We start from the raw sequence: 26,797 nt of genomic DNA, 5'->3' as shown, positions 1-26,797 counted from the left end.
AACTATCTCCCTGTACAGAGCACTGTTTTCAGATGTCAGTCAGCTTGCTGCTTGGATATAGACACTCACGTTCCAAAATAGCATGGTCTGTCTCACCACACTGCTCCATGTGATGAAAAGCCAAATACTTCAACCCCTCATTGGCAGTTGGATTTCATGCGAAGCAAGAACAAATGGCTCCTCGTTTTGCTCACTGTTTGAAAGGGCTGCTTGTTATAAATACTCTATCACTATTTCACATGTCCTGGTCCAGCAATTTGAAGCTTATGGGTCTCGGTTGGTTACACCTCTTAAGAGAGCTATTTGGAAACACTCTAGACATTTTTCTTACACCCTATTTTTAGAATGGAAGGCCTAATGGTGTTTTAATGTCTCTATATATTCCCAGAACAAATCTCAAGAAAAAAATGTCTGTTACCTTCTGAAATTTAGCAAAGCTGGTCGGATTATCACTGCTCCTCTGAGAAGTATTGTGTTAAAGAATGAGTTTTGATTTACAGAATGTTAGTGATAAAAATTGGACCACAGAAAGTCAGCTCCTTCAAACCTCTCCCTTTTCAAATGAGGAAAGTGTGAGTTTTAGTGGGAATGAACTATTGGCCCAAAATCAGACAGTGTCATCACGGGCCATATGGAAGCTTTAGAATGGTGGTAGATTTAGGCTTTCCTGCAGAAGATGATCATGGTAAGAGTCAGTTAACAGTCCGTTTCTGAGATAAGATTCAGCTTTAGAACATGAAAATAGTCTGCTGGGCACTTGTGTAAAACTTTATTGCTCTTGTTATAGAAGATTCTGAGAAAAGATGTGGAGTCATCCAAAAATATATGGATTCAGAAGTGAGGAAAGGTCCAGAAACTTCTTTGGAGAATTGGGCCCTGCGTGTTAGACAGCTTCTCAGGGATCTTTCCCCCCACCCCCACTATGCTAGATGAATGTTTCCCCTATAAATGGCACCTGGCATTCCATCAATTAGACATTCCTTCGCTCCAGCAAACAATCTTATTCTAATGATGTAAAGCCTTGGGGAGGGCTAAGTGTCCATCTGTTATTATGAATTACTCTCTGTTATTTTCATCTTTCTTCTTCTTTGGCAGCCTAATTGGGATCTGATCACTTGGGGAATGTAGTTTTGATTGTAGGAAGGGAGGAAAGTGTCTCCGAGCCAGTAATGCTCTGGTGGAGGTGGCCGTCTAAGTGGGGTGCTGCAGTGGGGTGGCCAGGATGGTGTCAGAAACAGGGACCCAGGTCAGGGATTAGAAAGCAAAGGAAGAATGCTGAAGAGAAACCCAGCTTGCTGGTAGCTTTACTATGGGCTGTCTCACGCGTGGGAAAGAAGGAGAAATGACTTCACTCTTCCCTGATGTTCCTTAGCCCCTTTGGCAACTAAGGATTCATTGCAGGTTAACGAGTTAGTGGAATGAAGGGAGAACACAGCCCTGTGTATATGGTTGGTCCACTAGGGAAAGTGCATACAGGCATGCCCTGTTTAATTGCACTTTACTTATTGGGCTTCACGGGTGTTGCAGTTTTTACAGATTGGAGGTCTGTGGCCACCCTGTGTCAAGCAAGTCTATCAGTGCCATTTTTGCCAGCAGCATTTACTCATGTCGTATCTCTGTGTCACATTGGTGATTCTTGCAGTATTTCAAACCTGTTCATCAGTATTATATTTGTTATGATAATCTGTCATCAGTGATGTTTGATATACTGTTGTTGTTTTGGAGTGCTATGAGCTGCAGTCATATAAGAGGGTGAAATTAATCAGTAAGGGCTGTGTGTTCCCCTGGCCATCAGCCTCCCTCTCCTCAGTCCCCTCTATTACCTGAGACACAAAAATACTAGAATTAGGCCAATTAATAACCCTATAATGGCCTCTAAGTGTTCAGGTGAAAGGAAGAATCACATGTTTCTCACCTTAAACCAAAACTAGAAATGATTAAGCTTAGTAAGGAAGGTGTGTCAAAAGCTAAAATAGGCCAAGTGCTAGGCCTCTTGTGCCAAACACTCAAAATTGTGAATGCAAAGGAAAAGATCTAAGGAAATTAAAAATACTATTCCAGAGAGCACATGAATGATAATAAAGCAGAGCAGCCTTGTGTTGATATGGAGACAGTTTGAGTGGTCTGGATAGAAGATCAAACCAGCAGCAACATCCCCCTAAGCCAAAGCCTAATCCTAAAGCCTAAAGCTAGGCCCTAATTCTCTTCAATTCTGTGAAGACTGAGAGGAAAACATGCAGAAGAAAAGTTTGAAGCTATCAGAGGTTTAAGAAAAGAAGCCATCTCTAGAATGTAAAAATGCAGGGTGAAGCAGCCAGTGCTGATGTAGAAGCTGCAGCAAGTTACCCCGATGTAGCTAAGACAACTAATCAAGGTGGCTACACTGAACAACAGATTTTCGATGTAGATGAAACAGCCTCCTCTTGGAAGAAGACACATCTAGGACTTTCAGAGCTAGAGAGAAGTCAAGGCCTGGCTTCAAAGCTTCAAAGGACAAGCTGACACTCCCGTTAGGGGCTAATGCAGTTGTTGACTGTAAGTCTAAGCCAATGTTTAATATACCTTTCCAAAATCTCTAGGGCCCTTAAGAATTATGCCAAATCTCTTCTGCTTGTGCTCTATAAATGGAACAACAAAGCCTAGATAACATCTATTTACAATCATGATTTACTGAATATTTTAAGCCAGATCTACTGCTCAGGAAAAAAAAAAAAAGATTCCTTTCAAAATATTACTGCTCATTGACAATGCACCTGGTCACCCGAGAGCTCTGATGGAGATGGACAATGAGATTAATGTTGTTTGCATGCCTGCTGATCCAACATCCATTTTTCAGCCCACGGATCAAAGAGTAATTTTAACTTTTAAGTCGTATTGTTTAAGAAATACCTTTTGTAAGACAATAGTTGTCATAGGTAGTGATTCCTTTGATGGATCTGGGCAAAGTAAACTGAAAACTTTCTGGAGCCGATTAACCATTCAAATTCCTTGAAGAACATTTGTGATTCATGGGATGAGGTCAAAATATTAACATCACCAGGATTTTGAAAGAAGTTTATTCCAAACCTCATGGAGGACTTTGAGGGCGTCAAGACTTCAATGAAGAGAATAACTACAAGTGTGGTAGGAATAACAAGAGAACTGGAATGAGAAGTGGAGCCTAAACCGCTATAATCTCATGATTAAACTTGAGCAGATAAGAGGTTGCTTCTCACGGATGAGCAAAGAATATGGTTTCTTGAGGATGGGATCTACTTGTGGTGCAGATGCTGCAGAATGTATTGAAGTGAAAGCAAAGGATTCAGAATATTACACAAACTTAGTTTATAAGGCAGCACCAGGGTTTGAGAATATTGACTCCCATTTTGGAAGTTCTACGGTGGGTCAGACGCTATCAAACAGCATCACTGCTACAGAGAAATCATTCATGAAAGGGAGAGTCAATGGAAGCAGCAAACTTCATTGTTGTCTTATTTTAAGCAATTACCACAGCCACCCCGACCTTCAGCAACACCACCCCGAGCAGTCAGCAGCCACCAACATCTAGGCGAGACCCTCTACCAGCAAAAAGATTACAACTCACTGAAAGCTCAGATGATTAGCATTTTTTAGCAATAAAGTATTTCTTAAGGTATGTACATTGTTTTTTTAGACATGATGCTATTGCATATTTAATAAGCTGTAGCATATTATTAACACAACTTATATATGCAATGGGGAACCAAACAATTGATTTGATTTTCTTTACTGTGATATTCACGTTCTTGTGGTGGTCTGGAACCAAACCTGCAGTATCTCTGATAGGAAGTATCAAATTTTGAACTAACCTTGAGTTCTGCTTTGGGGACATACATTCCTGAAGTCTGGATTCACATGAATGGAATGTTTAACTGAGTGGGTCCTGGGATCAATATGGCTGAGTCTCTTACTTTTCCTGTGCTTCGTTTTTTTTGTTGTTGTTGTTGTTGTTGTTGTTTTTTTTGTATATTTAGGATGATAGTAATGGTACTTATCACTTAGGGCTTTAATGAGAAATGAATGAGTTAATGCATGTGAAGCACTTAGAGCCTAGCAAAGTGTTGCAAAGCCATTGCATAAGAATCCTATGATCTGATTCCTCAACTGTGTCCTTCAATTTTATCTCAGAAAACATAGTCTCTAACTTCTCCAGGATAAGATTTTTTTTTGTTATTGAGAGAGAGAGAGAGAGAGAGAGAGAGTGTGATAGGGTGGTGGGGGAAGGGGAAGGACAGAGAGAGAATCCTAAGCAGGCTTCATATCCAGCAAGCACCAAGCCTGACGTCGGGCTCAATCCTATGACCCTGAGATCATGACCTGGCCCAAAACCAAGAGTGGGTCACTTAACCGACAGAGCCACCCAGGTGCCCCTCTGGAATAAGACTTAAAAATGTCATTCAAGTGACACTTTCTTAGTCCTATAAATATCCATGTATTTCCTGATGGCAGTCAGGTGTCTTCTTCACACCAAGAAACTTGCCTGGACCAAGTCATAATTTTATATCCCAAACCTAATCTAAATGCAAAACCTCTCTTTCCACATCTTCATTAGCAAATTTAGCAGGTAGATAATTATGTCAGGATTCCAAAAGACACTGAGTTTTGAGACAAATTCCTGGGAGGCCGGTCAACAACATTTGCATCCGAATGTAACTGTCGAGTACCCCCTTTCCATATCTGTGTATAGAACGAGACCCCTCTGCAAAGCTTCTTTCACATACTCCATCGGTGCTGTGGTACCTCGGTGGCTGGCGTATCTCATTATGTCCCTGCAATCCGTAGAAGCAGGAGTGGAGAATTTTAATGTGCTTCTTTAATCAAGGGATTTTTTTTAAAGCCAAATTATTTGGTCCTTATATAAAAATAGACAAGAGAAGGGTAGGGCGAACATGAACCAAAAGCTCAGACACCTGGATTCTCCTCCCGCTTCTACCATTAAGAAGATGTGTGACCTTGAGTCCGTTCCAGAACTTTCCTGGGCCTGTCTCAAGTGGAGGATTTGAACCAGGTATTGCTTGGGGTTTGTGGCAGATCCCTATGGTGTGATTGCACAACATCCTAGTGACCCTACACTCGGGAGGTGTGTACTTTGCCTTGACCAACAAGTGTACTTTCTCTCCCAGTCCCCTGAAAACCGTTCAAGGTGGCTTTGCTGTATCACCAGCCAGGGTGGGAGACGATGGGCTCTGTGGCTGCAACGTGGGAAATGCCAGCTGGGCCTGCAGGACGACGAGTCCCTGCCTCGGGCCCTGGGACATTCGGTCCTGCGGGGTTTGATTGCATGGCAGGTGAATCAAGGCAGGCTCCGGGGGCATCATGACTCTACCTGTGAACAGCAGTTGTTCGCCTTTTTCTATTTTGCAGAGATAAAAGAGAAATCGAAGAAGATAAATAACTGCTTAAAAGCCAAAGATGGTTTATTACTGTAGATAACAACTGAGTTGCCACTCGTCTATTTTTTTTCCCGGGAGGCAGTGGAGGTTAAGGAGCAGCCTTCTACCTGCCTCTCGGAGATGCTGTTTTCTCAAAGGGATGATAAAGAGATGAGATTAACCTGTTTTGTGACCTACTTCTGCTTTTCCAATTTGGGGACCTTCATTTCTGTTAATTTACTCTGATATTAACTAGAGCTTTTTTTGGTGATAGGTTTACTAAAAAAATCATCTTGTAAAATACTTTTACAAGAGCTAGTAAGCTGATATGCTATGGAACTAGCTTATTCCCTCTTGAATCATGATAATAGGGCGGCTGACATCCTGGTTTTAGGACTTAATGTAGAAATTTAAGTTTTTGACCATAGTCAAAATTAAGATAAATTAAGATAACCTCAGTACAGATGGTCAACTTAACTTCATTGTTATATCAAGAAGTAGTCTGTAAAAACATTAATTTTCACCTTTTCTTTTTCTTCTAGCCATGGACTCCTGCCCTGTAGGTCCTTCTGTGAGGCCTGCAAAAGAGGGCTGCGAATCAGTCCTGGGGATGGTGAACGCCTCCTGGCCGGATTTCCTCACCTGCTCCCAGTTTAGAAACCAAACCGAAAGCAGCAATGCCAGCAGGATTTGCTTCTCACCTCAACAAGAAAAAGGAAAGCAATGTAGGTGTCTGTGTTTCATTTCATTTAAAAATTGTTTTTATGGAGGCGTCCCATTCATTCAAGGTTGTATACAAATAACGTACACTTCATAAGTCTTATGAAAGCGATCAGACCCATATAACCAGCACCCAGATCAAGAAATAGATCCCACAAACCTTACACATGAATGTTCATGGTGGCAATATTTACAGTAACCAAAAAGTGGAAAGAACCCAAATGTTCTTCATCGAATGTATGGATTTTTTAAAATGGCATATTCACACAGTGGAATATTATGGCAGCAAAATGCATGAAGTACTTGTACATGGATGGAACTTGAAAATGTTATGTTATGTGGAAGAAGCAAATCAGAAAAGGTCCAGCATCCCAGAAAATCTCTCAAGCCCCCCTTCCAGTCGTCTTCTCATTCCAAAAGAAAACTCTCTTTCTAAGGGAGGCCGTCTCAGGTGACTTGTGTCATCTTAGGCTTGTCGACTTCTGAGCTCCACGTCGGTGGAAGGGGGCAGGATAGGCTCCTTTTGTATCCAGCTTCACTCACTCAGCATCATGTCTTCCTCTTGTGGTTCATTCTCAGGGTTGTACGGTATCCTAACACATGATTGTATCCCAAGGTATTTTTCTATTCAATTGTTGCTGGACGTTTGGGTTGTTTCTGGCTATTATGAATAGTGACGCTTCTATTCTTGTGCATGTCTTTGATTGCACATGGTCAATATATTTATACAGCAAAAAGGTCTTTTGTTTTGGTTTGTTTTTGTTTTTGTTTTTTAACGTGGTTGTACCAATTTATCCTCCTACCAGCTAGGTAGTGTAAAAGCTTCAGTTGCTCCAAACCCTCCCTAACCCTTGTTATTGTCAGTCTTTTTCATTTTAGCAATTCTGATTGTAGTCTTTTGTGGATTTAAGTTGGATTTCCCGGATGAGTTTGATTAATTTTTCAAAAAATTTTGGTGAAGCATTTGTCCAAGTATTTTATTCATTCTTTGATTGGGTAGTTTGCCTTTTTGCTCTTGATTTGTAGTTCTTTATGTATTCTAGATAGGACAATTTTGGGGGTACGTGTATTGTGACGATATTCCATTCTGTGGCTTGCCTTTCTTATGGAATAGAAGGTCTTAAGTTTAATGGGCCCATATTATCAGTCTTTTATTTTGTGATTCATTTTTGGTGTCTTGGTTAAGACATCTTTGTCTACACCAAAACATAGGAGTTTTTTTTCCTGTGTTTTCTTCTTGGACCTTTATTGTTTTAGCATTGACATTTACACCTACCATATTCTGGAATTAATTTTTGTGTATGGTGAGAGCTATGGATTAACTTTTTTCTGTACATATATTTAATTGACCCACTGCCCTTTATTTATTTAGAGTACTATCTTCCCCCTCTGCACTATAATGTCCCTTTTGTTATCAATCAAGTGATTGATTATATATACATCTATTTCTAGACCCTCTATTTGGCATAGAATTAAGCCAATACCACTCTATCTGGATCACTAAAGTTTTATAATAAGTCTTTATATTCAATAGTGTAAATCCCTCAGCTTTCGGCTTCTTAAAGATTGTTTGCCTGTTCTGGTCCTTAGCATTTTATGTAAATTTTCAGATCACCCTGCAGTTTCCACCCATGCTTTTTGTTTTGAATTGGGATTGCATTAAATCCATAGGTCAAATTAGGGAGAATTGTTTTACAACATTGAATCTTTCAACCCAACAAAATGATGTACTATGGTTATCTTTAATGAGGCGTTTTAATGAGTTATTTAATTTCTCTCAATAATCTTTGGTAATTTCAACCGGAAAGATCTTGCACATCATCCCTTAGATTTAATCATGGATATCTGATATTTTTTATGTCATTTGTAAGTGGAATCTTTAAAAAAGTTTTTTTCTGTTTGTATACAACTAAATCACATTAATTTTTATACCTCTCTGTAGATTCATTTGGGTTTTCTAAGTGCACATCATGTGATCTACAAATGAGTTTGTTTTCTCCTTTCCAATCATTATACTTTCTGTTTCTTTTTTGTCATAGAGAAAGGTTTAACTATTTCACCTTTAATTATAATGTTTGCAGAAAGACTTTTACTGATACTCTGTGTCAGAGTGAGGAAGTCTTTTCTATTTCTGGTTTGCTAAAGTTTTTTTAAAATCATGAGTGGATTTCGAATTGTATCAAATGCATTTTCTATGTCTATTGAGATGATATGATTTTCTTCATATTATGTTAAAAATATAAGATTTAGTGATATATAATTCATATACCACAATATTCACTCTTTTAAAATGTATAATTAATTGTTTTTTGTATACTTATAGAGTTGTGCAACCATCATAGCCATCTAATTCCAAAACGTTTTGTGGCCCTAGAAAGAAACCCTATACCCATTAGCAGTAATGCCATTTTCTCCTCCTCCAGCCTCTAGAAACCATTAGTCTACATTCAGATTCTATGGATTTGCCTATTTTGGACATTTCATATAAATGGAATCATAGAATGAAACCTTTTGTGATTTGCTTTTTTCATTTAGTACACTATTTTCAAGGTTTATCCATGTCGTAGTATGTATCAGTACTTCATGCACTTTTATTGTCAATTACTATTCCTTTGTATGAATATGCTATTTTTAAAATCCATACATTAGTTGAGGAACATTTTGGTGTTTGTATTCTTTTTTGTTTATTATGAGTGATGCCTACAATAAAATAAACATTCATGTGAAAGCTTTATGTGAACATACGTTTCAATTCCTTGGGTATATACCTTGGAGTAGAATTGCTATGGCTAGTAATAGCTACTTAACATTTTGAGGAAATGCCAGCCTCACCAGCAATGTAAAAGCGTTCCAGTTTCTCCACATCTTCACCAAAACGTGTTATCCTTTTTTATTATAACCATCCTAGTGGGTAAGAAGTGGTATCTCATTGTGGTTTTGTTTTGCAATTTGATAATGACTAATTATGTGGATAATTCAACATTTCATGAACTTATTAGTCATTTGTATGTCTTTTTAGAAATAATGATTCAACTATTTGGCCTATTTTAAAATTGGTAATTTGTCTTTTAATTGTTGAATGGTAGGAGTTCTTCATCCATCCTAGATACAAGTTCATTATCAGATATATTATTTGCAAATATTTTCTTTTGTTCTGCAGGGTGTCTTTTCAAGTGATTTTCAAATGGCTTTTTTTGGTTGTGTCCTTTGGAGCACAGAAGTTGTTTTGTTTTGTTTTGTTTTTAATTTAGAGGAAGTTCAATTTATCTAGTCTTTTCTTTTTATCATTTTTGCTTTTAGTGTCATGTCTAAAAAATCATGGTCTAATCCAAGGGCACTAATATTTACTCCTGTTTTCTTCTAAGCATTTTAAGATTTTATGTCTCATAGCAGGTCATCAATTAATTTTTGAGTTAATTTCTACAGAACTTTACATCCAAACTCAACTGAATACACATTCTTCTCCTTTCTATACTCGATAGGTCTTCTAAGCACAACATCTCCAAAGAAACGAGAGCTTTAAATGATACACTGGACCAGATGGATTTCACAGATATCTAATTTTTGAGTTAATTTTCATATATGGTATGAGGTAGAGGTCTAATATATATATCCTGGGTCTCCAGGATCACACCCTGGGCCGAAGGTGGTGCTAAACTGCTAAGCCACCGGGGCTGCCCAGATTTATATGTTTATTTTTATGTGAATATACACTGTATGGATTATTATAGCTTTGCAGTAAGATGATTACTAGCAGCAAAGAAAGACATTTTAAAATGATAATAGAGTCAATCCATCAAGAAACCATAATCTAACATCAGAGTCCAGAAATATTTTAGGCAAAAATGATAGAAGTGAGGGGGAAAATAGATAACCATCATATTCCCTTTCAATAGTGGATGGAACAGTTAGGTAGAAGATCTATAAGGAGGAAGAATTGAAAAACAATATAAACCAATTTGATTTAGACAGCTGTACAACACTCTAACAATAAATAGCAGAATATATGTAAACATGTACATACCTCAAATTTTTCACTTTTTAGCTTTCAATCAATTTGTGTCTCTGAATAGGAGTTGAACATATAGTTGAATACTGTTTTTTATGCACTAAACAAATCCTTGCCTTTTGATTGTAGTGTTTATTTATATTTAATGTAATTACTGATAAGAGAGGACATACATCTTTTATTTTGCTATTTGTTTTCTATATATCTTTTACAAAATCCCTCTATTTTACATTACCTCCCTTTCTATTATGTTTTTTTTAATATACCATTTTAATTTTTGTTGCTTAGTACTATATTTTTAAAGTTGTTTTTATTGGTTGTTCTGGGACTTACACTAGCATCAAGTTTGTTCAGATTAATATCAACTTAATTTCAATAGTTTACAAAGCTTGTCTTTAGCTTTGTTCCCTGTCCCTTTCTTTGTGCCATTATTGTCATACAAATTATATCTTTATACATTATAAACCCCTCAACATAGTTTTAAACTTACTGACTTGTAAAGTTGTCTATTAAATAGGATAGAAGAAAAGATTGACAAACAAAAATATTCATATTGCTTTTTATATTTACCTAAGAATTACTTCTATTAGTATTTTTTATATCTTCATGTGGATTTGAATTACTGTCGATTGTCTCTTCAGTTCATTATGAAAGACTCCTTTTAGTACTTCTCATGGGGAAGTTCTGATAGTGGCAAATTCTCTCAGCTTTTGTTTATCTGGAAATGTCCTACTGTGGCTTCATTTCGGAAGAGTAGTTTGGCTGCATATAGAATTCTTGGTTGACAGACCTTTATTTTCAGCACTCTAAATATGTTGAATAATTTCATTTTCTTCTGGACTCGTGCTTCCTAATGAGAAATCAACTGCTAATGTTCTAGAGAATTTGTTTTGCCTCATGGGTTGTTTATCTCTTGGTGTTCTCAAGATTCTTTCTTGTCTCTGGTTTTTGATAGTTTGATTATGACATAGCTACGTATGGATCCTTTTGAGTTTGTTCAATTTGAGTTTATTGTTCTTCTTGAATGTGTGGATCAAATTATTCATCAAATTTGAGATTTTTCAGGTATTATACATTCACATACTCTTTCTGCCCCATTCTTTCTTCTCTCTCTCTCTCTCTCTCTCTCTTTCTCGGTGAACAGTACACTGTCTCTTTTTTTATCATTTTATTTTATTTAAGATCAACTAATTAGTGTATTATTAGTTTCAGAGGTAGAGTTGAGTGATTCATCAGTTGCATATAACATTCAGTGCTCATTACATCACATGCCCTCCTTACATTACATTACCCCATCCTCCCAACCACAACTCCTCCAGAAACCCTCAGTTTGTTTCCTAGAGTTAAGAGTCTCTTATGGTTTGTCTCCCTCTCTAATTTTGTCTTTTTTTCATTTTTCCCTCTCTATTTTCTCCTTGTGGAACTTCCACTGTGCATATTTTGCTACACTTGATGTTTCTTCCAAATCTTGAAGGACCTGTTATTTTTCAGGGTTCCTGAGTGTCTCAATTAGTTGAGCATCTAACTCTTGATTTTGGCTCAGGTCATGATCTCACTCAGGGTCATGGGATCGAGCCTCACATCAGGCTCTGCACTTAGCATGGAGTCTGCTTGTACCTCTCCTTCTGTTCTCCACCCTCACAACACCCCAACTAAATAAATAAACAAAATCTTTAAGATAATTTTATAAAAGCATCTGTTATTTTTCTTGATTTTTTTCTTTGTGTTCTTTAGACTGAATAATCTCAATTTACTTATTTTCAAGTTATTGAACTTGATTCTTTCTTCCACTTGCTTAAATATGCTATTAAGCATGTCTGGTGAAATTTTCATTTTATTTGTTGCATTTTTCAACTGCTGAATTTCTATTTGGTTTACTTTTTTAAAAGAAAAAACTGATTTATATCTTTTATTAATATTCTCTATTTATTGGGACATTGTTACTATATTTTAGTTTTTTCAAAATGGGTTTCTTTAATTCTTTGAATGTATTTAAAATAGCTGATATCTATTCTTTATCTAGTAGGTCCAATGCCTGAGCCTCATCAGGGGGCAGTTTCTATTGACTGTTTTTTTCCCCTTACGCATAAATCATACATTCTTGTATCTTTGCTTGTCATATTTTTGTTGTTGTTGTTGAAAAGTTGGATATTTTATTCTATTTTATTTTATTTTTTACAGATTTTTTATTTATTCATGAGAGACACACAGAGGGAGGCAGAGACATAGGCAGAGGGACAAGCAGGCTCCTCACAGGGAGCCCAATTTGGGACTCGATCCCCAGGCCCAGATCAAGTCCTCAGCTAAAGGCAGATGCTCAACCACTGAACCACTCAGGCATCCTGAAAACTGGATATTTTAAATAATATAACGTACAACTCTATAAATCAAATTTTCCCTCTTCTCAGGATTTGTTGCTATTACCATTTGGTGTTGCTTTTATTGTTGCTATTTTTGTTTTTTTGTTCGTTTAATGATTTCCCTGAACTAAGTCTGTTTGTCAAGTATGTATTCTTTGTCATATCTGACCACTGAAAGTTTTGCTCAGACAGCAGCTCAGTGGTCAACTTGTGTTTGGACAGATATTTCCTTAAATACCTTGAACCAATAAGTCTCCCACCCTTTTCAATGGGTTCTGTGTGTATGTTGTGATAGGGCTTAAACACTGGCAATTTACAGCTCTGCCTTAGCCTTCAATTCCTGTTCATGTAGAACCTCAACATAGAGTGAGGTGAGAGATTCAGGGGGATACTTCCAGATGTCTTTATTCTAAGAGTCAGCATTCTTTCTTTTTCTTTCTTTCTTTCTTTTTAATCACCCTAACTAGGGACTTAACATTGGCATAAAAAACCTGCTTTGCTTAGCTGTTTATCCTTCAATAGAACTTGAGCATTCTGACTGTTAACTCTTGGGCCTGATCCTCAGCTTTCTAGACTTTCCTACTATAGTATGTAAGAGCCTCTTCATAACCCAGTAGAGAGACTTTTTGGCTTTAACACATGAGATACAATTACCTGTATCTTTGAGTTACTGTTTTCTAGGTCATTGATGCTTAACAGTAAGGCATCCAATCCATTGTCCTCATAGTTTTTGTTATTATCATTATCATTATTATTATTATTATTATTATTATTACTTGCACTTCTCAAACCCCATTCAGTGCATTCCTTTCCATAGGCATACTATTCCAATTCATCTCTGATGAGGGTTTTAACAATTGAACTGCCCCATTGTGCCAAGGGTATGTCTGCCCTATGTTCTAGGAATGATGGCACTTCCACAGCAGGAAATAATCCAGATCAATAACCTCGTCTTACAACATACTGTCTTGGTGATCACTCCTGGGACTGTTATAAGTTGAGCTTTTCAGAAGTAGTCCCTGAGATGGAGTTTGTTATACGGGGTATTTATTTGGCATCAGTACTGTATAAAGGTGGGAGAGAAAACAGAATTGAGCAGAAAGAGAAATTGAAATTTCCTCAGGTCCATCTAAGCTTCTGCTAAATCCATGCAGAGCTCTGGAGTGTATATGGTCTGAGAAAGGTGTTCCATGTTGGGCCAAAATAGCTGGTTCTTTATACTCCCATCTCAGTTAGTCATCGATGTGATCCTTCCTGGGAAGGGTGTGCCTTTTAGCTCTCTGAAGTTGAAGCAAAACTGAAGGAGCTAAAGGCTGTTGGCTGAGATTTAGGGTGCCAAATACTTTCTTGAGAAGTAGACACAAAGTGGAAACAGATCACCTTGATCTAACAGAGACTGAGCTGATTTTGCTGTTTTGTTAAGGCTCCATCTACCTCTGGTTTGTCTCGAGTCTGAGAGTATATTTCTCCAGTGGTCCCAAATGAGAAACCGAGGTGTTTACTGCATTCTCTTTCTCCTTGAGCAGTCCAAAATTCTATAATTTTCTTCTCAGAACAATAAGATTGCTAGAATTTCCATTTTATTTTTGCAGAAGTGTTTTTGCTTGGCTCTTTAGCCTCTTGCTCTTTGTAGAAAATGCTTCAAGGGAAAATCCTTCCAAGTGTTAGGCCTACTTGTCTGTGTCTCCTTTGTCCCCACATACTTGGGTCCTTAATACCCACTCCTTTGGCAGCACCCAAACTCTAACTGTGTCTCTCTATTCCTGTGGGATTGTCAACAGTTTTGCTGGTTTCTCTGCCTCTTTGCAGTGGCCCCATATAGAGATTCTCAGTTTTTAGCACCCTGCCAAGAACTGGCAAGTTCTACAAGGGAAAGAAGCACCCACAGAATGTGTACTCTGTTCTACCATTATCTTCTCTCCAGGATCTTGACCATTCACATCTTAATTGTCCTGAGAACTATCAGATGCCTTTATACAGATGTTTCTTCTGTTTCATCTGGCTTTCCTAGTTTTATTTGATGAAGGCATCGACCTGCTGCAAGTTACGACATTTAAGCCAGGAGCGGATGTTTTGTTTTATTTTTTTAACACAGTGTTTAATAGAGGTCTGCCACTAAGTTAAGATTCCATCCTAAAGACAGTATATCATAATAAACAGCTAGAAGGATGAGTGAGTGTATCTGAAAGAGAAGTCCCTCGCATCTCTTCTTTTTTTTTAGCTACCTTTGTCCCTGTTTTGATAAGAACACTTTATTAGTGGTCTTTATTAGAGATCACTTGTAAAACGTAGCCTGTTGGTACAAGATTTAAGAATCCATAGAGAAAATTTAAAAATCAAAACGTTGTTTTTTAACACTGATGGCCAAAAAGTCTCAGTTCTTGAAAATCAAAATAAGGTTATCAGTATTATTTAATAGCTCAAACTGAAATGCCACTTAATCTAGGTTCTCCAGATATTGGAAAATTTTACAAATTTTCTGATCTTGGAAGTTTGAGGAAACATATCTGAACACATATGTTTAAAGAGACAAAAACTTCCCAAGAGGATCTGAGATCCTCTACTTGTCATAGTCTTCTTAACAATTTTGGTTGTAATATTTTCTTCATGTAGAATTAGTTCTCTGAAAATAAATCTGATAAAAAGTGTTTGATGCACTATTTTCCTAGAATTTAAAATAATTGTTCTATCTCACTCTGGATGGATAAACAGGATGCTAGCAATCATAGATATGTTCCTAGTTCATATGTTAGGGAGAGAGCTACTGCTAACTATGATCTTTATATAAGGATAAGAATATAATTTCTAGCATATACACACAGTTACTGAAAATGTATTCATGTACTAAGAATATGTATACCAACTAGAGAAGTATTTATCATATAATGCATAAACTCCTATATGATTAAGACTACATTATAAATTTACCTGATAGAGTCTTTTTCTCATTTTTTCATTTATTTGGTAAATATCAACTGAGTACCTATGTTCTGACCATCATCCAAGGTAATCTGAGAAAATAAAGGTAATCACAATAATCATAATATTAGTATATACCCATCTAGTGTAGTAGTTCTCAACCAGGAGTCATTTTGTAGCCCCTACCTGGGAACATTTGGCAATTTCTATAGACATTTTGGTTGTTACATCTCTACACACAGAAGGAGCTGATACTAGCATCTAGCGGGTAGAGACCAGATATGCTGTGTAACATCCTACAATGCACAGAACAGCTCCTCACAACAAGAGTATGTGGCTCAAAATATTAGTGCTGTGTTTAGGAAGCCCTAGTCTAAGGCTTTCTGTTTGCAAAATATTTTATAATAGTAATAATAATAATAATAATAATAATAATGATTACATGCTTCCTACATCTAGGGAGTGTTAAACCTCATTTGGTCCACTCTTTTGTGAGAACCAATGTAAGAAGAATATCAGTGACTACCTTTAAACATGCTATCACACAAGAAACTACAAAGGGATACAGGTTAAATGTCAATGGAGTAGAGTGGAGTCAACTGCATAAAGGAATTCTGAGTATTTGAAAAAGAGAAGGGTCCCATCTGGCAAAGAAGAGAGATGGCAGCCCTGGTGGCTCAGCGGATTAGCACTGCCTTCAGCCCAGGGCCTGATCCTGGAGACCCGGGATTGAGTCCCATGTCAGGCTCCCTGCATGGAGCCTGCTTCTCCCTCTGCCTGTGTCTCTGCCTCTCTCTCTTTCCCTCTCTTTGTCTCTCATGAATAAATAAATAAATAAATAAATAAATAAATCTTAAATTTAAAAAAAAGAAGAAGAGAGATGGCGTTCTATAGGCACTCAGCACCATGGACTTGTATTGGGTGTCAGGCTCCTATTTAGCCCATGAAATGAAAGGTCATTAAAAGTTGACTACCATGTTCGGCTTTTTCTTCCCACTTGTGACTCATTTGTGCCAAGAAAATAGTAATTTCTCTCTTTACATTATGAGCCCCAATCTCCTTTCCAAAGTGCTTTCACAGCTGTTAGTTCACTTGCTTCCAGAGTAAATCTCTGAGGTATTATCACCTTCATTTAATTACCTAGGAAACCAAGGTCAGGGAGATTGTTTCAGGATTATTTTAAATCTAGCCCCCTAGGCCCTATCATCTACTCAATAGTCCATCATTGTGGGACCATCCTGGGATTTAATTATTAATCCTTGAGTGCTACCCTCTGTTACAGCCCCCTGCTCACAAGAGCTTTCCAAATGTCTTTTCAGACTGAATGGAACCAAAATGCACGACTTGTAACAGCTGCTTTTCCCAGTGCACATTCTTCTGTTAACATCCTTTAGATCAGTCAAAACTCTGAAGAGATTTTGTTGTCATACAGGAAAAATACACACTTGTCTTATCCTTTCTATCTTATGTTGATGCTAGATCCTGTAAAGTAAATCATGTGCTAAAGTGATAACGCTGTGGGAACTGTTCTTCAGAGGTTTTAAAATAAACATTTGTGTGTGTTTCCATAGTTGAGTTGTGAGAACTCGGGAGCAGAAGGTCAAGGCCCATCAATCATTCTGAGCTTTCTGACTAATCCTTTACTCTACCTTCTCTGTGATCATGTATGAAAAGTCCCTTTTAAATGGTATTTTTGTAGGTCTAAAGAGATCTCCCCTGCCATGAAAGAACTTCAGCTGTTTATTTTTTCCTCGTCCTCTTCCTTTCCTAGTATCTTATTTGCCTTTCCAGCTCTGGTTGCTGAGAGCAACCAGTTCAGCAGTATAGCAGCAAAATGGTAGTTTGGGGATCTTGGTAAAACATGGACTCCGAATTTCTGCTATTGAGTAGTGGATTCCTTTGGGAGAAGTCATGCAATACTGTCTCCTTGAGGTACTCAGTGCCAGTGTTTTGCCAGAGGTAGATGACTACAGCTAGCATCACGAAGTCCCTAAAAAGCTAGTCATGCACTTTTCGTTACAATAAATAGTCAAGTAAATTATGGTTTTCTTAGAACTTCAAATGTTCTTACATTTATCATTTTAAATTATTTAAAAACTTAAGCCATGGAAGCATTTTCTTTTTTTTTCCATATGTGGATGCTCCTTATAAGGGCTTCAAACTTCAATCTGAAGACTTATACTCAAGCCCTGATTGTTCTCCTTACTAATTGTGTGGACTTGAGCCAGTTTCTTAAACCCTTTTAACTCCCCTTTCCTCTCTCTCTCTTTCTCTCTCTCTCTCTCTCTCTCTCTCTCTTATTTAAGTATTTTATTTAATTATTTGAGAGAAAATGAAAGAGAGAGCGTGAGATGGGGGAGAGACAGAGGGAGAAGCAGACTCCCCAGGGAGCCTGATGCCGGGCTTGATCCTGGGATTCTAGGATCATGACCCGAGCTGAAGACAGATGCTCAACCAACTGAACCACCCAAGCACCCCTTTCTTCTCCTTTTTAATAGGAATAATAATACCTGGTGGTAAAACTGTTTTATGGGCTAAGTGAGATCATGTATTTGAAAGAATTTTGGAAACCATAACACACTATACAAATGTGAATGCTTCGATTCAACAGACCTTTAGAAGTATATTCTATGTGCCAGGCAATTTACCAGGAATGGGCAAACGAAAGATGAACATGTGTACTTTTAAGAGATCATAGGCCAGTGCAAATATAGGCATCTAGGCAGAAAGGCAGAGCCTGAGACAAGAGTTTGAGCACAAATGGTATATTTGGAAGAGGCATGGGACAGTGAGGGAGGGGAGAGGTGATTCAGGGAAGGAAAGATGGCCAACAAAGGTAAATTATTAAATCAGCTACCATAGTGGATAACTGGAACTTAATCTTTTAGGAAAATCTGGAAAATAGTGCACAACATATGGTTCAGAATTACCGTACCCAGGGGGTGAGGTAGCTGGGTTATGCGCTTACTTCCTTTAGACTTTGAAACTGATTGGATTCACTACAACCCATGAGCACTACATCCTTAAGAGTAGAGACAAGGGAGAATGGAGGAGAAAGTACAAAATCTGCCTGCAATGGAAGGCTTTTGTCCCAGTTGACATCTTCACCTGGAGCACTCTCTTTGCCTTTGGTTTCTAGAACACTGCTCTGATTGGTCTGCTTTCCACCACATCGACCAGTCTCTTTCCTTTTCCTCTACAGACCCCAGGATTCTAGTCTCAACTCTCTTTCCTCAACATTCTATACATTTTCTCTAGGACTTCTCTTGCCTGTTGCCACGTAAGTACTGACAACTCTTAAGTCTATATTTCACGTTAAATTGTGTTCTGCTTCTCCAAGCTTCAGACCTATATTCCAGTGTCCTCACTACCACTTCTCAAGCAAAGCTATTTCTTTCCAGGTCTTCAGGGATTTCCATCCATGGTGCTAAATCCCATGGAAGATTCTTAGTTCTCCTCTGAGTTGACTTCCTGCAGCATTTGTCTCATTTAATGACTCTCTCCTCTCTAACAAGCTCTCGTCCCTTGGCTTCCAGGAAGAAGCCACTTATTTCCAGCCTCCTTTGGTGTTTCCTCCACATTTCCATCATGTCTAAACATTGGACTGCCTCAGGGCTTAGTCTTTGGATCTTGCCTGTCTCCGTGATCTGATTCAGGCTCTTCAGGCTTGTGAAAGAAGCCCTCCATGGACTGACAACTACCAATGTGGGTCTAGAGCCTGACTCTTTTCTGGACTCTGGAACTGAATGTATATTTATATGCTTGTGTGTGTGTCTCTCTCCTCCCTCTGTCTCTTTCCCCATCATCCCCTTTTCCACCCCCTCCCCTGGCACTGCCTTCTATGTATTTCCACTTGAGCATCTGAAAGGCATGTCAAACATAACACGTACTACTCATCTGATATTGCCCCCATACCAGCTCCTCTCCCAGCTTTCTCTCTTAGTCAATAACAACTTCATTTTTCTGGTTGCTCCAGCCAAAAATTTTAGGTCATCCTTGACTCTTCTCCTTCTCTCCCATACCATACCTGATCTGTCAGCAAATCCCATTGGCTCTGTTGTCAAAGTATATACCTAATCCAATCAGTGCTCACCACCTCCATAACCACTACTTGGTCCCAAGCCACCTCATCTTGTTCCTGGATTATCCTTCCAGCTCCTTATTAGCTTCTTTGCTGCCTTCCTGTTCCCTGTGTGCTGTTTTCCACACAGAGGCAAAATGTTTTCTTTTGCTACTCAAATCCCACTGGTCCTTTAAATGTTCACACCTCTACTCTCCAAGTATTTTTTTTTATTTTTTATTTTTTTAAAGATTTTTATTTTTATTTATTCATAGAGATGAAGAGAGAGAGAGAGGCAGAGACACAGGCAGAGGGAGAAGCAGGCTCCATGCCGGGAGCCTGACGTGGGACTCGATCCAGGGTCTTCAGGATCACGCCCTGGGCTGCAGGCGGCACTAAACCACTGCGCCACGGGGGCTGCTCCTCCAAGTATTTTTTTTAAAGGTTTTCCATCTCACAATCTTCAGGGCCATCCATCGGTATGGTTCCATTACAGCAGGGGAGCACCAGTCCCACAGAATTCAGTATAACTAGTGCTTCTTAGAGTTGTGCAGCATAGACATCTGGCCCTGCAATATCTGGCTCTGACTTCTCTCTGCATATTTTCCTCTTGCCTTCCTAGGTTCCAGCTATTCTGTTCCATCTGCCTGCCATGCTTTTCTCCCAGATATCCCCTCAGTTCTCTTAAGCACCTGTCTGTAGGGCTGTAACATAGGGTGTGTTAGGGAGGGTGGCCAAAGACAAAGTAAGGAAAAGAAGCTATGCCAGTAATGGGTATCATTATCCTTTTTATTTGGGTAGTGAGAAAACCAAGGACATGGAAATATTCTTAATACATTTCATGATCAGAGCACCTGTGTGCTCAGTTAAGCATCCGACTCTTTGTTTCCGGCTCCACTTGTGATCTTGGGGTCACGAGATCAAACCCCGTATGGGGCTCAGCTGGGCATGGAGCCTGCCTGAGATTCCCTCTCCCTCTGCCTCTCCCACCCATGTCTCTCTCCCTTTCTCTCTCTCTCTCTCTCTCAAAAAAAAAAAAAAGATAATAAAATAAATTTAAAAAATAAATCTCATTATCAACTTGTCTGATACTTGAATTACATTTCACTAAAAATCGAAGCTTGAAGGTTTTTAAAAATCATTTAAAATCCCTAACAACTTCTTTCAATCTGTGAACCATGAGAAACGCTTATCTTGTGGATTTCCACTGTTTTTATGTGAAAACCACAGTCTTGTTTTGATTTCACTATGCCGTATACCCCAGCTTAAAGAAGCAGAGCCAAATAAAATAGATTTCTTGTTGAGCCTAAATACTACCTGTTCTCTTTGGGCTCAGTAATTTTTGTTTATAGACCATTTGAGATTAGATTTCTGTTCTCTGCCAAATATTGCTTTGCTTGGGGTGGCACAGAAACACCTCAACAGAAGGTGAGGTGTTTTCCTCAAACAGAAATAAGAGGGTTCTTTGCCTTACCTGCATTCATTCTTCTCACTCTCTTTACAGGTTAGTTACATGGCTTAGTGGTTGACAACTCAGAAGCCCAAGAGCATCAATTGATCCCTGTGTTCCTTACAAAGTCTTTTTTTTGTTGTTGTTCAGTGGCTGGAGACCAAGGGCATCCACATTTTGTTCAAAACTGTGCCTCACAATCAGAAATTCACAGAAATTTGTGGCCTTACAGATGATAGGTTTCCACACAGTACAGATGATACTGATTAAATACAGAGATGTTTAGCTACAAAGCAAAAGCCTGATTTTTTTTTCAGACTTTTTATACCTCTAACCCTTTTTTGGTCAATAATCGGTTTGATCACTGCATCGGGAATCAGCCACACCCTGAACGGTTCAAAACATCATTTACTTTAATTCTAAATTCAGCTTTATGTCCCCCATGGTGGTCAATTTAATCACAACAGATTCGTCTTTACAGAATCAGATAGTTGAAAGAAATTGCTGAGGGTTTTTTTGTTTTTTTCTTCATGTAATTGAAATATTAGCTTAGTTCTAAGATTCATATATGTCTCCAAAAATTCCCAAGAAGGGATACTATTTATGTCTTTTTGGTGGATGCAGTTTCTTAAGCTCAATCAGTTCTCCCTGAAATTGAGCTAGAATAGTAGTAATTGCCTAGTAACTCAGGCATCCAAGTGTCTGAACTCCAAACTCCAGGCCGCCACTGAAACTAATGGGTGATTCAGGATCATCACATCAAAATTTGTGAATCTCTTTTGAAATTGTGACTTCATTATGCCAAATAGCACTGCCATCTTCATAACCTCAATTCCATTGAGCTCAACGATTGGAAAGTCATCGCCGTCTTCATTTTCATCTGTTCCATCCATATGTTTATTTTGTGTCTGAAACCCTACATCCATTTAAACAAAATGAGCTGAATTCTTATCAAGGAGGCAGCCTAACATGGTTTTTTAGAGCTGAGGTCTTCTAAATATTTTTGCCTGTGTGACTCTAAAAGGATTTGGAAAAATGATACACGCCTTGAGCATTTTAAGTTAATATCTAAAAATTCTAAGTTGTGAAGGTAATTGGCAAAGAGTATAATGTAAAGGATATTATAATAACTGACATTTTTAAATGAAGCTATTATATTACTTTTAAGAGGTGTCCAAAGGAATTTAAATACCATAGTGAGGTGACTCTCACCAACCATGCAAGAATTACAAGCTTTTCTTCTTCTTGTTTTTAAAGATGTATTTATTTTTACCGAGACAGAGGGATGGAGAGTTAGGGGGCGGGGTCAAAGGGAGAGGGAGCGAAGCAGACTCTCTGCTGAGTGTGGAGTCCTTGTGAGGCTGGATCCCAGGACCCTGAGGTCATGACCTGACGAGAATCAAGAGTCATCATTTAACTGAGCCACCCAGGTACCCCTAAAAGTCCTTCTTCTTCTTCTCCTTTTTTCTTTAATATTTTATTTTATTTATTCATGAGAGACACAGAGAGAGGCAGAGAGAGAGGCAGAGGAAGAAGCAGGCTCCCTGAGGGGAGCCCAATGTGGGATTTGATTCCAGGACCCCAGGATCACAACCTGAGCTGAAAGCAGATGCTCAATCACTGAGCAACCCAGGTGCCCCTACAAGTTCTTCTTTAGGGGAAACATTTTCCCTCAGTCATGAGACTCAGAGTGTCAACAATTTCTTTTTTGATTAATTTATCATAATAATTATGATTTAAATCTATTACACATTTTTATAATTACTAAACTTAATGTGACATTTACTGGAGATTGGTCTCTCAATGTATTAGAGGGATGGTTGGTTTTCTTTAAAAACTGGTTTGTGTACAGGGGAACCTCATTTACAATCAATTCCATTCCTGTATTTTTCTTCTAGGTGGTTGCACTTTGAAACTTATTCACATAACTTAGTACAGGGAATAGAATGAGTTTTATTATAATAATGGCATTCAGTTATTTGAACAACTTCCCAGCTTAATGTCAAAATTCACATTATAATAACCTATCATTAAAAAGTACTTCTAATGCTTAGATGTCATCTTGATAAGGTCCTCCTTCCATTTTTGAAAACACAAGAGCTGGAAACACTGTACTTGTGTGTGAATTGGCTATTCAGTTATTAGAGTCATCATGGTCTTAATTTCTTAGATCTTTACTGGGATTTATCAAAATCTACGTATGATTTTTTTCCACTTAGAAGTTTATTTATTTATTTATTTATTTAGATTTATTTATTTATTCATGAGAGACACAGAGAGAGGCAGAGGGAGAAGCAGGCTCCCCTCAAGGAACTTAATGCAGGACTTGATCCCAGGGCCCCAGGGTCATGACCTGAACTGAAGTCAGACGCTTAACCACCCAGATGCCCCTAGAAGCACTATATTTAATCCTGTCTACTCAGAAAGGATTTGGAAAACAGAAATATTGTGAATTTCTTTTTTTTTAATATTGTTAATTTCAATTAATTTTTGCTAAAGCAATACTTTTGCTAAAAAGCTTATCATAGTATTGCATGCTTGCCCTTAGCACAATACTTTTAAGATGCATCCATGTTGTTACATGTGTTGGTGTTTTCTTTTTCTTTTTACTTTCTAATCGTATCCCATTGTGTTGCTAATCCCTATCTGCTTATTCATTCATTCTTTGAAGGATATTTTTTGTTTCCAATGTTTGGTAGTTATGGAGATTATGCTAACCCACTTGATTACAGTTTTTGTAAGCAAATTTCTCTAGGATAAATACCTAGATTGGTAAACATATGTATTATTTTATCAGAAACTGCCAGCCTGTCTTCCAGAAAGGCTATGTTATTTTCTCTTCCCTTCAACAATACATATGAATCCCAGTTGCTCCACAAGCTTATCAGTACTTGGTATTGTCTGGGTTGAATTTTGTGGTTGTTTGTGTGTTAGTCATTCTATTGGGTGTGGAGAGGTATCTCACTCTGGTTTTAATTTGCATTTCCCTAATGACTAATGATGAGCATCTTTTAACATGCTTGGCATCACTGTATCTACTTTGGTGAAGTGTCTATTCATATCTTTTGCTCATTTTTTTCCCCTTAGGTTGTGTGATTTCTTACTGGTGGGTTTTGAGACTCCTACATGTATTCTGGGTGCAAGTCCTTTGTGAAATATGTGATTTGGAAATATTTTCTCCCAGTCTGTACCTTGTCTTATTATTTTCTTCACATTGTCTTTCCCAGAGCAAATGTTTTTAATTTTTATAAAGTCTAATTTATTAGTTTTGTCTTGTATGGAACATGCTTTTGTGTCCTAGAAGGACTCTTCGCCTTGTTCACATGCACACAGATTTTCTCCTACAATGTTTCCCAAGGCTTTCATAGTTTTCATTGTACTATGATTTATAGTGAGTCAATTTTTTGTATAACGTATGATGTATATAGGTCAAGTAGTACTTTTTTCTATTTGCACACGGATGTCCAATTTTCCTAGGACTATTTGTTGAAAAGATTAAATTGCATTTGCAACTTTGTTAAAAAATAATTGACCATATTTATGTGGGTCTATTTATGGACTCTTTATTCTGTTCCATTGATCTTTTTGTCTATCCCTGGACCAAAACTACTCTATCTTGATTATTATAGTTTTATAATAATATTAACTATCTGGTAACATAAGTTTCTCAACTGTGCTCAAAATTTATTTTTCCATTCTTGACGTTGCCTTTATATATCAATTCTAGAATCAGCTAGTCAAAATATCCTGCAAAGATTTTGATTGGAATTGTATGAAAGTTCTAGATCAATTTAGGGAGAAATCAATTTGATATCTTTAAACATAATGAATCTTTCAAACCATAAACTTGGTTTATCTCTGCATTTATTAGGTCTGCCATAGTTCTTTTATCAGCATTTTATAATTTTTATTATAGATCTTGCACAAGTTTGTTAGATATTTTTAGAGCTTCTGTAAAAGACACTGTTTTTAGAATATTGGTTTCGTATTGTTTATTGCTTCCTATGGTAAACAATTCTGAGATGGTCCCCAAGAGTCCAGTTGTCTGATGTATAATCTCCTTATTTTTGAATGTGGTATGAAATGTGAGTAGAATGACGTGGTCACTCCTGTGATTACCTATATGCACAGTTGACTTTAAAAAATGTGAAATATCTTTGGCAGGACTGACCTAATCAGTTTAATCCTAGTTTAATCCTTAAACTAAATCTCTCATCCTGGTTTCCTGAGAGTTTTTATCATAAAAGATGTTGAATTCTATGAAATATTTTTCCACATCTGTTGGCATGATTATGTGATTTTTCTTTAGCTTGATAATGTAGAGATTACATTTATTACATTTTTATAAATTGTTTAATTGAGAGAGAGAGTGCACTAGCAGGAGGGAGAGAGAGAGAGAGAATCTCAAGCTGATGCCACACTGAGTGCAGAGCCTGATGTGGGGCTCAGTCTCACAACCCTGAGATCACGACCTGAGCTGAAAGCAAGAGTCAGCCGCTTAACTGACCATGCCACCCAGGTGCCCACATTTATTACTTTTTGAATGTTGAACTAGCCTTGTGTTCCCAGAGTAAACCCTATTTGTTTGAATATTGTATGTGTACATATGATTGTATTTGAGTTACTCCCGTCTGGGTTTTGCTGGGCTCATTTAAATTTATAGTTTTCATTAGATTTCAGAAGTTTTAGGCATTAATTTTTCAACAATTTTTTGTACAAATCTCATCCTTTTTTCTTTCTTAGATTTTAATGACATCAGCATTAGGCCTTTTTATGGTGTCTAATAGGTCCCTGAAGTTATGTTCATCTTTTTCAATCTTTTTTCTATTATTCAAGCTGGGTAATTCCTATTAATCTATATTCGAGCTCATTGATTCTTTCCATTGTCGTCTTCATCTTGCCATTAGTGGCTTTTTTAAAAAAAATTGTATTTTTCAATTCTAAAATTTCCATTTGATTTTTTCTTATAGCTGCTATTTCTCTACTGAGAACTTCTTTTTTTTTTTTTCTTTTTTCAATGTTAGATCTTTATAGTATAACAAACTGTTAATAAAATTCTCCTTATGAGACTCTTGGCTTAAGCAAAGACTATTTCTTTTCTTTTTTTTTTTTTTTATTGGTGTTCAATTTACTAACATACAGAATAACACCCAGTGCCCGTCACCCATTCACTCACCCCCCCCGCCCTCCTCCCCTTCTACCACCCCTAGTTCGTTTCCCAGAGTTAGCAGTCTTTACGTTCTGTCTCCCTTTCTGATATTTCCCACACATTTCTTCTCCCTTCCCTTATTTTCCCTTTCACTATTATTTATATTCCCCAAATGAATGAGAACATATAATGTTTGTCCTTCTCCGACTGACTTACTTCACTCAGCATAATACCCTCCAGTTCCATCCACGTTGAAGCAAATGATGGGTATTTGTCATTTCTAATAGCTGAGTAATATTCCATTGTATACATAAACCACATCTTCTTTATCCATTCATCTTTCGTTGGACACCGAGGCTCCTTCCACAGTTTGGCTATAGTGGCCATTGCTGCTAGAAACATCGGGGTGCAGGTGTCCCGGCGTTTCATTGCATTTGTATCTTTGGGGTAAATCCCCAACAGTGCAATTGCAGGGTCGTAGGGCAGGTATATTTTTAACTGTTTGAGGAACCTCCACACAGTTTTCCAGAGTGGCTGCACCAGTTCACATTCCCACCAACAGTGTAGGAGGGTTCCCTTTTCTCCACATCCTCTCCAACATTTGTTGTTTCCTGCCTTGTTAATTTTCCCCATTCTCACTGGTGTGAGGTGGTATCTCATTGTAGTTTTGATTTGTATTTCCCTGATGGCAAGTGATGCAGAGCATTTTCTCATATGCATGTTGGCCATGTCTATGTCTT

The 26,797-nt window shown here is 37.8% G+C and overlaps 1 protein-coding gene across 1 annotated transcript in view; it reads left to right on the top strand.

The window, feature by feature from the left end:
- The window catches only part of CORIN (corin, serine peptidase), a 235,033-nt gene that overhangs the window by 86,723 nt on the left and 121,513 nt on the right, over nt 1–26,797 (top strand). The window contains 2 exon segments of the mRNA XM_035714411.2: nt 5,933–5,969; nt 5,971–6,115. Coding sequence (XP_035570304.2) covers nt 5,933–5,969; nt 5,971–6,115 — 182 coding nt within the window.

Source organism: Canis lupus, chromosome 13 (genome assembly GCF_003254725.2).
Source record: "Canis lupus dingo isolate Sandy chromosome 13, ASM325472v2, whole genome shotgun sequence".
Lineage (NCBI taxonomy): Eukaryota > Metazoa > Chordata > Mammalia > Carnivora > Canidae > Canis > Canis lupus.
This window is presented reverse-complemented; position numbering and strand designations above follow the sequence as displayed.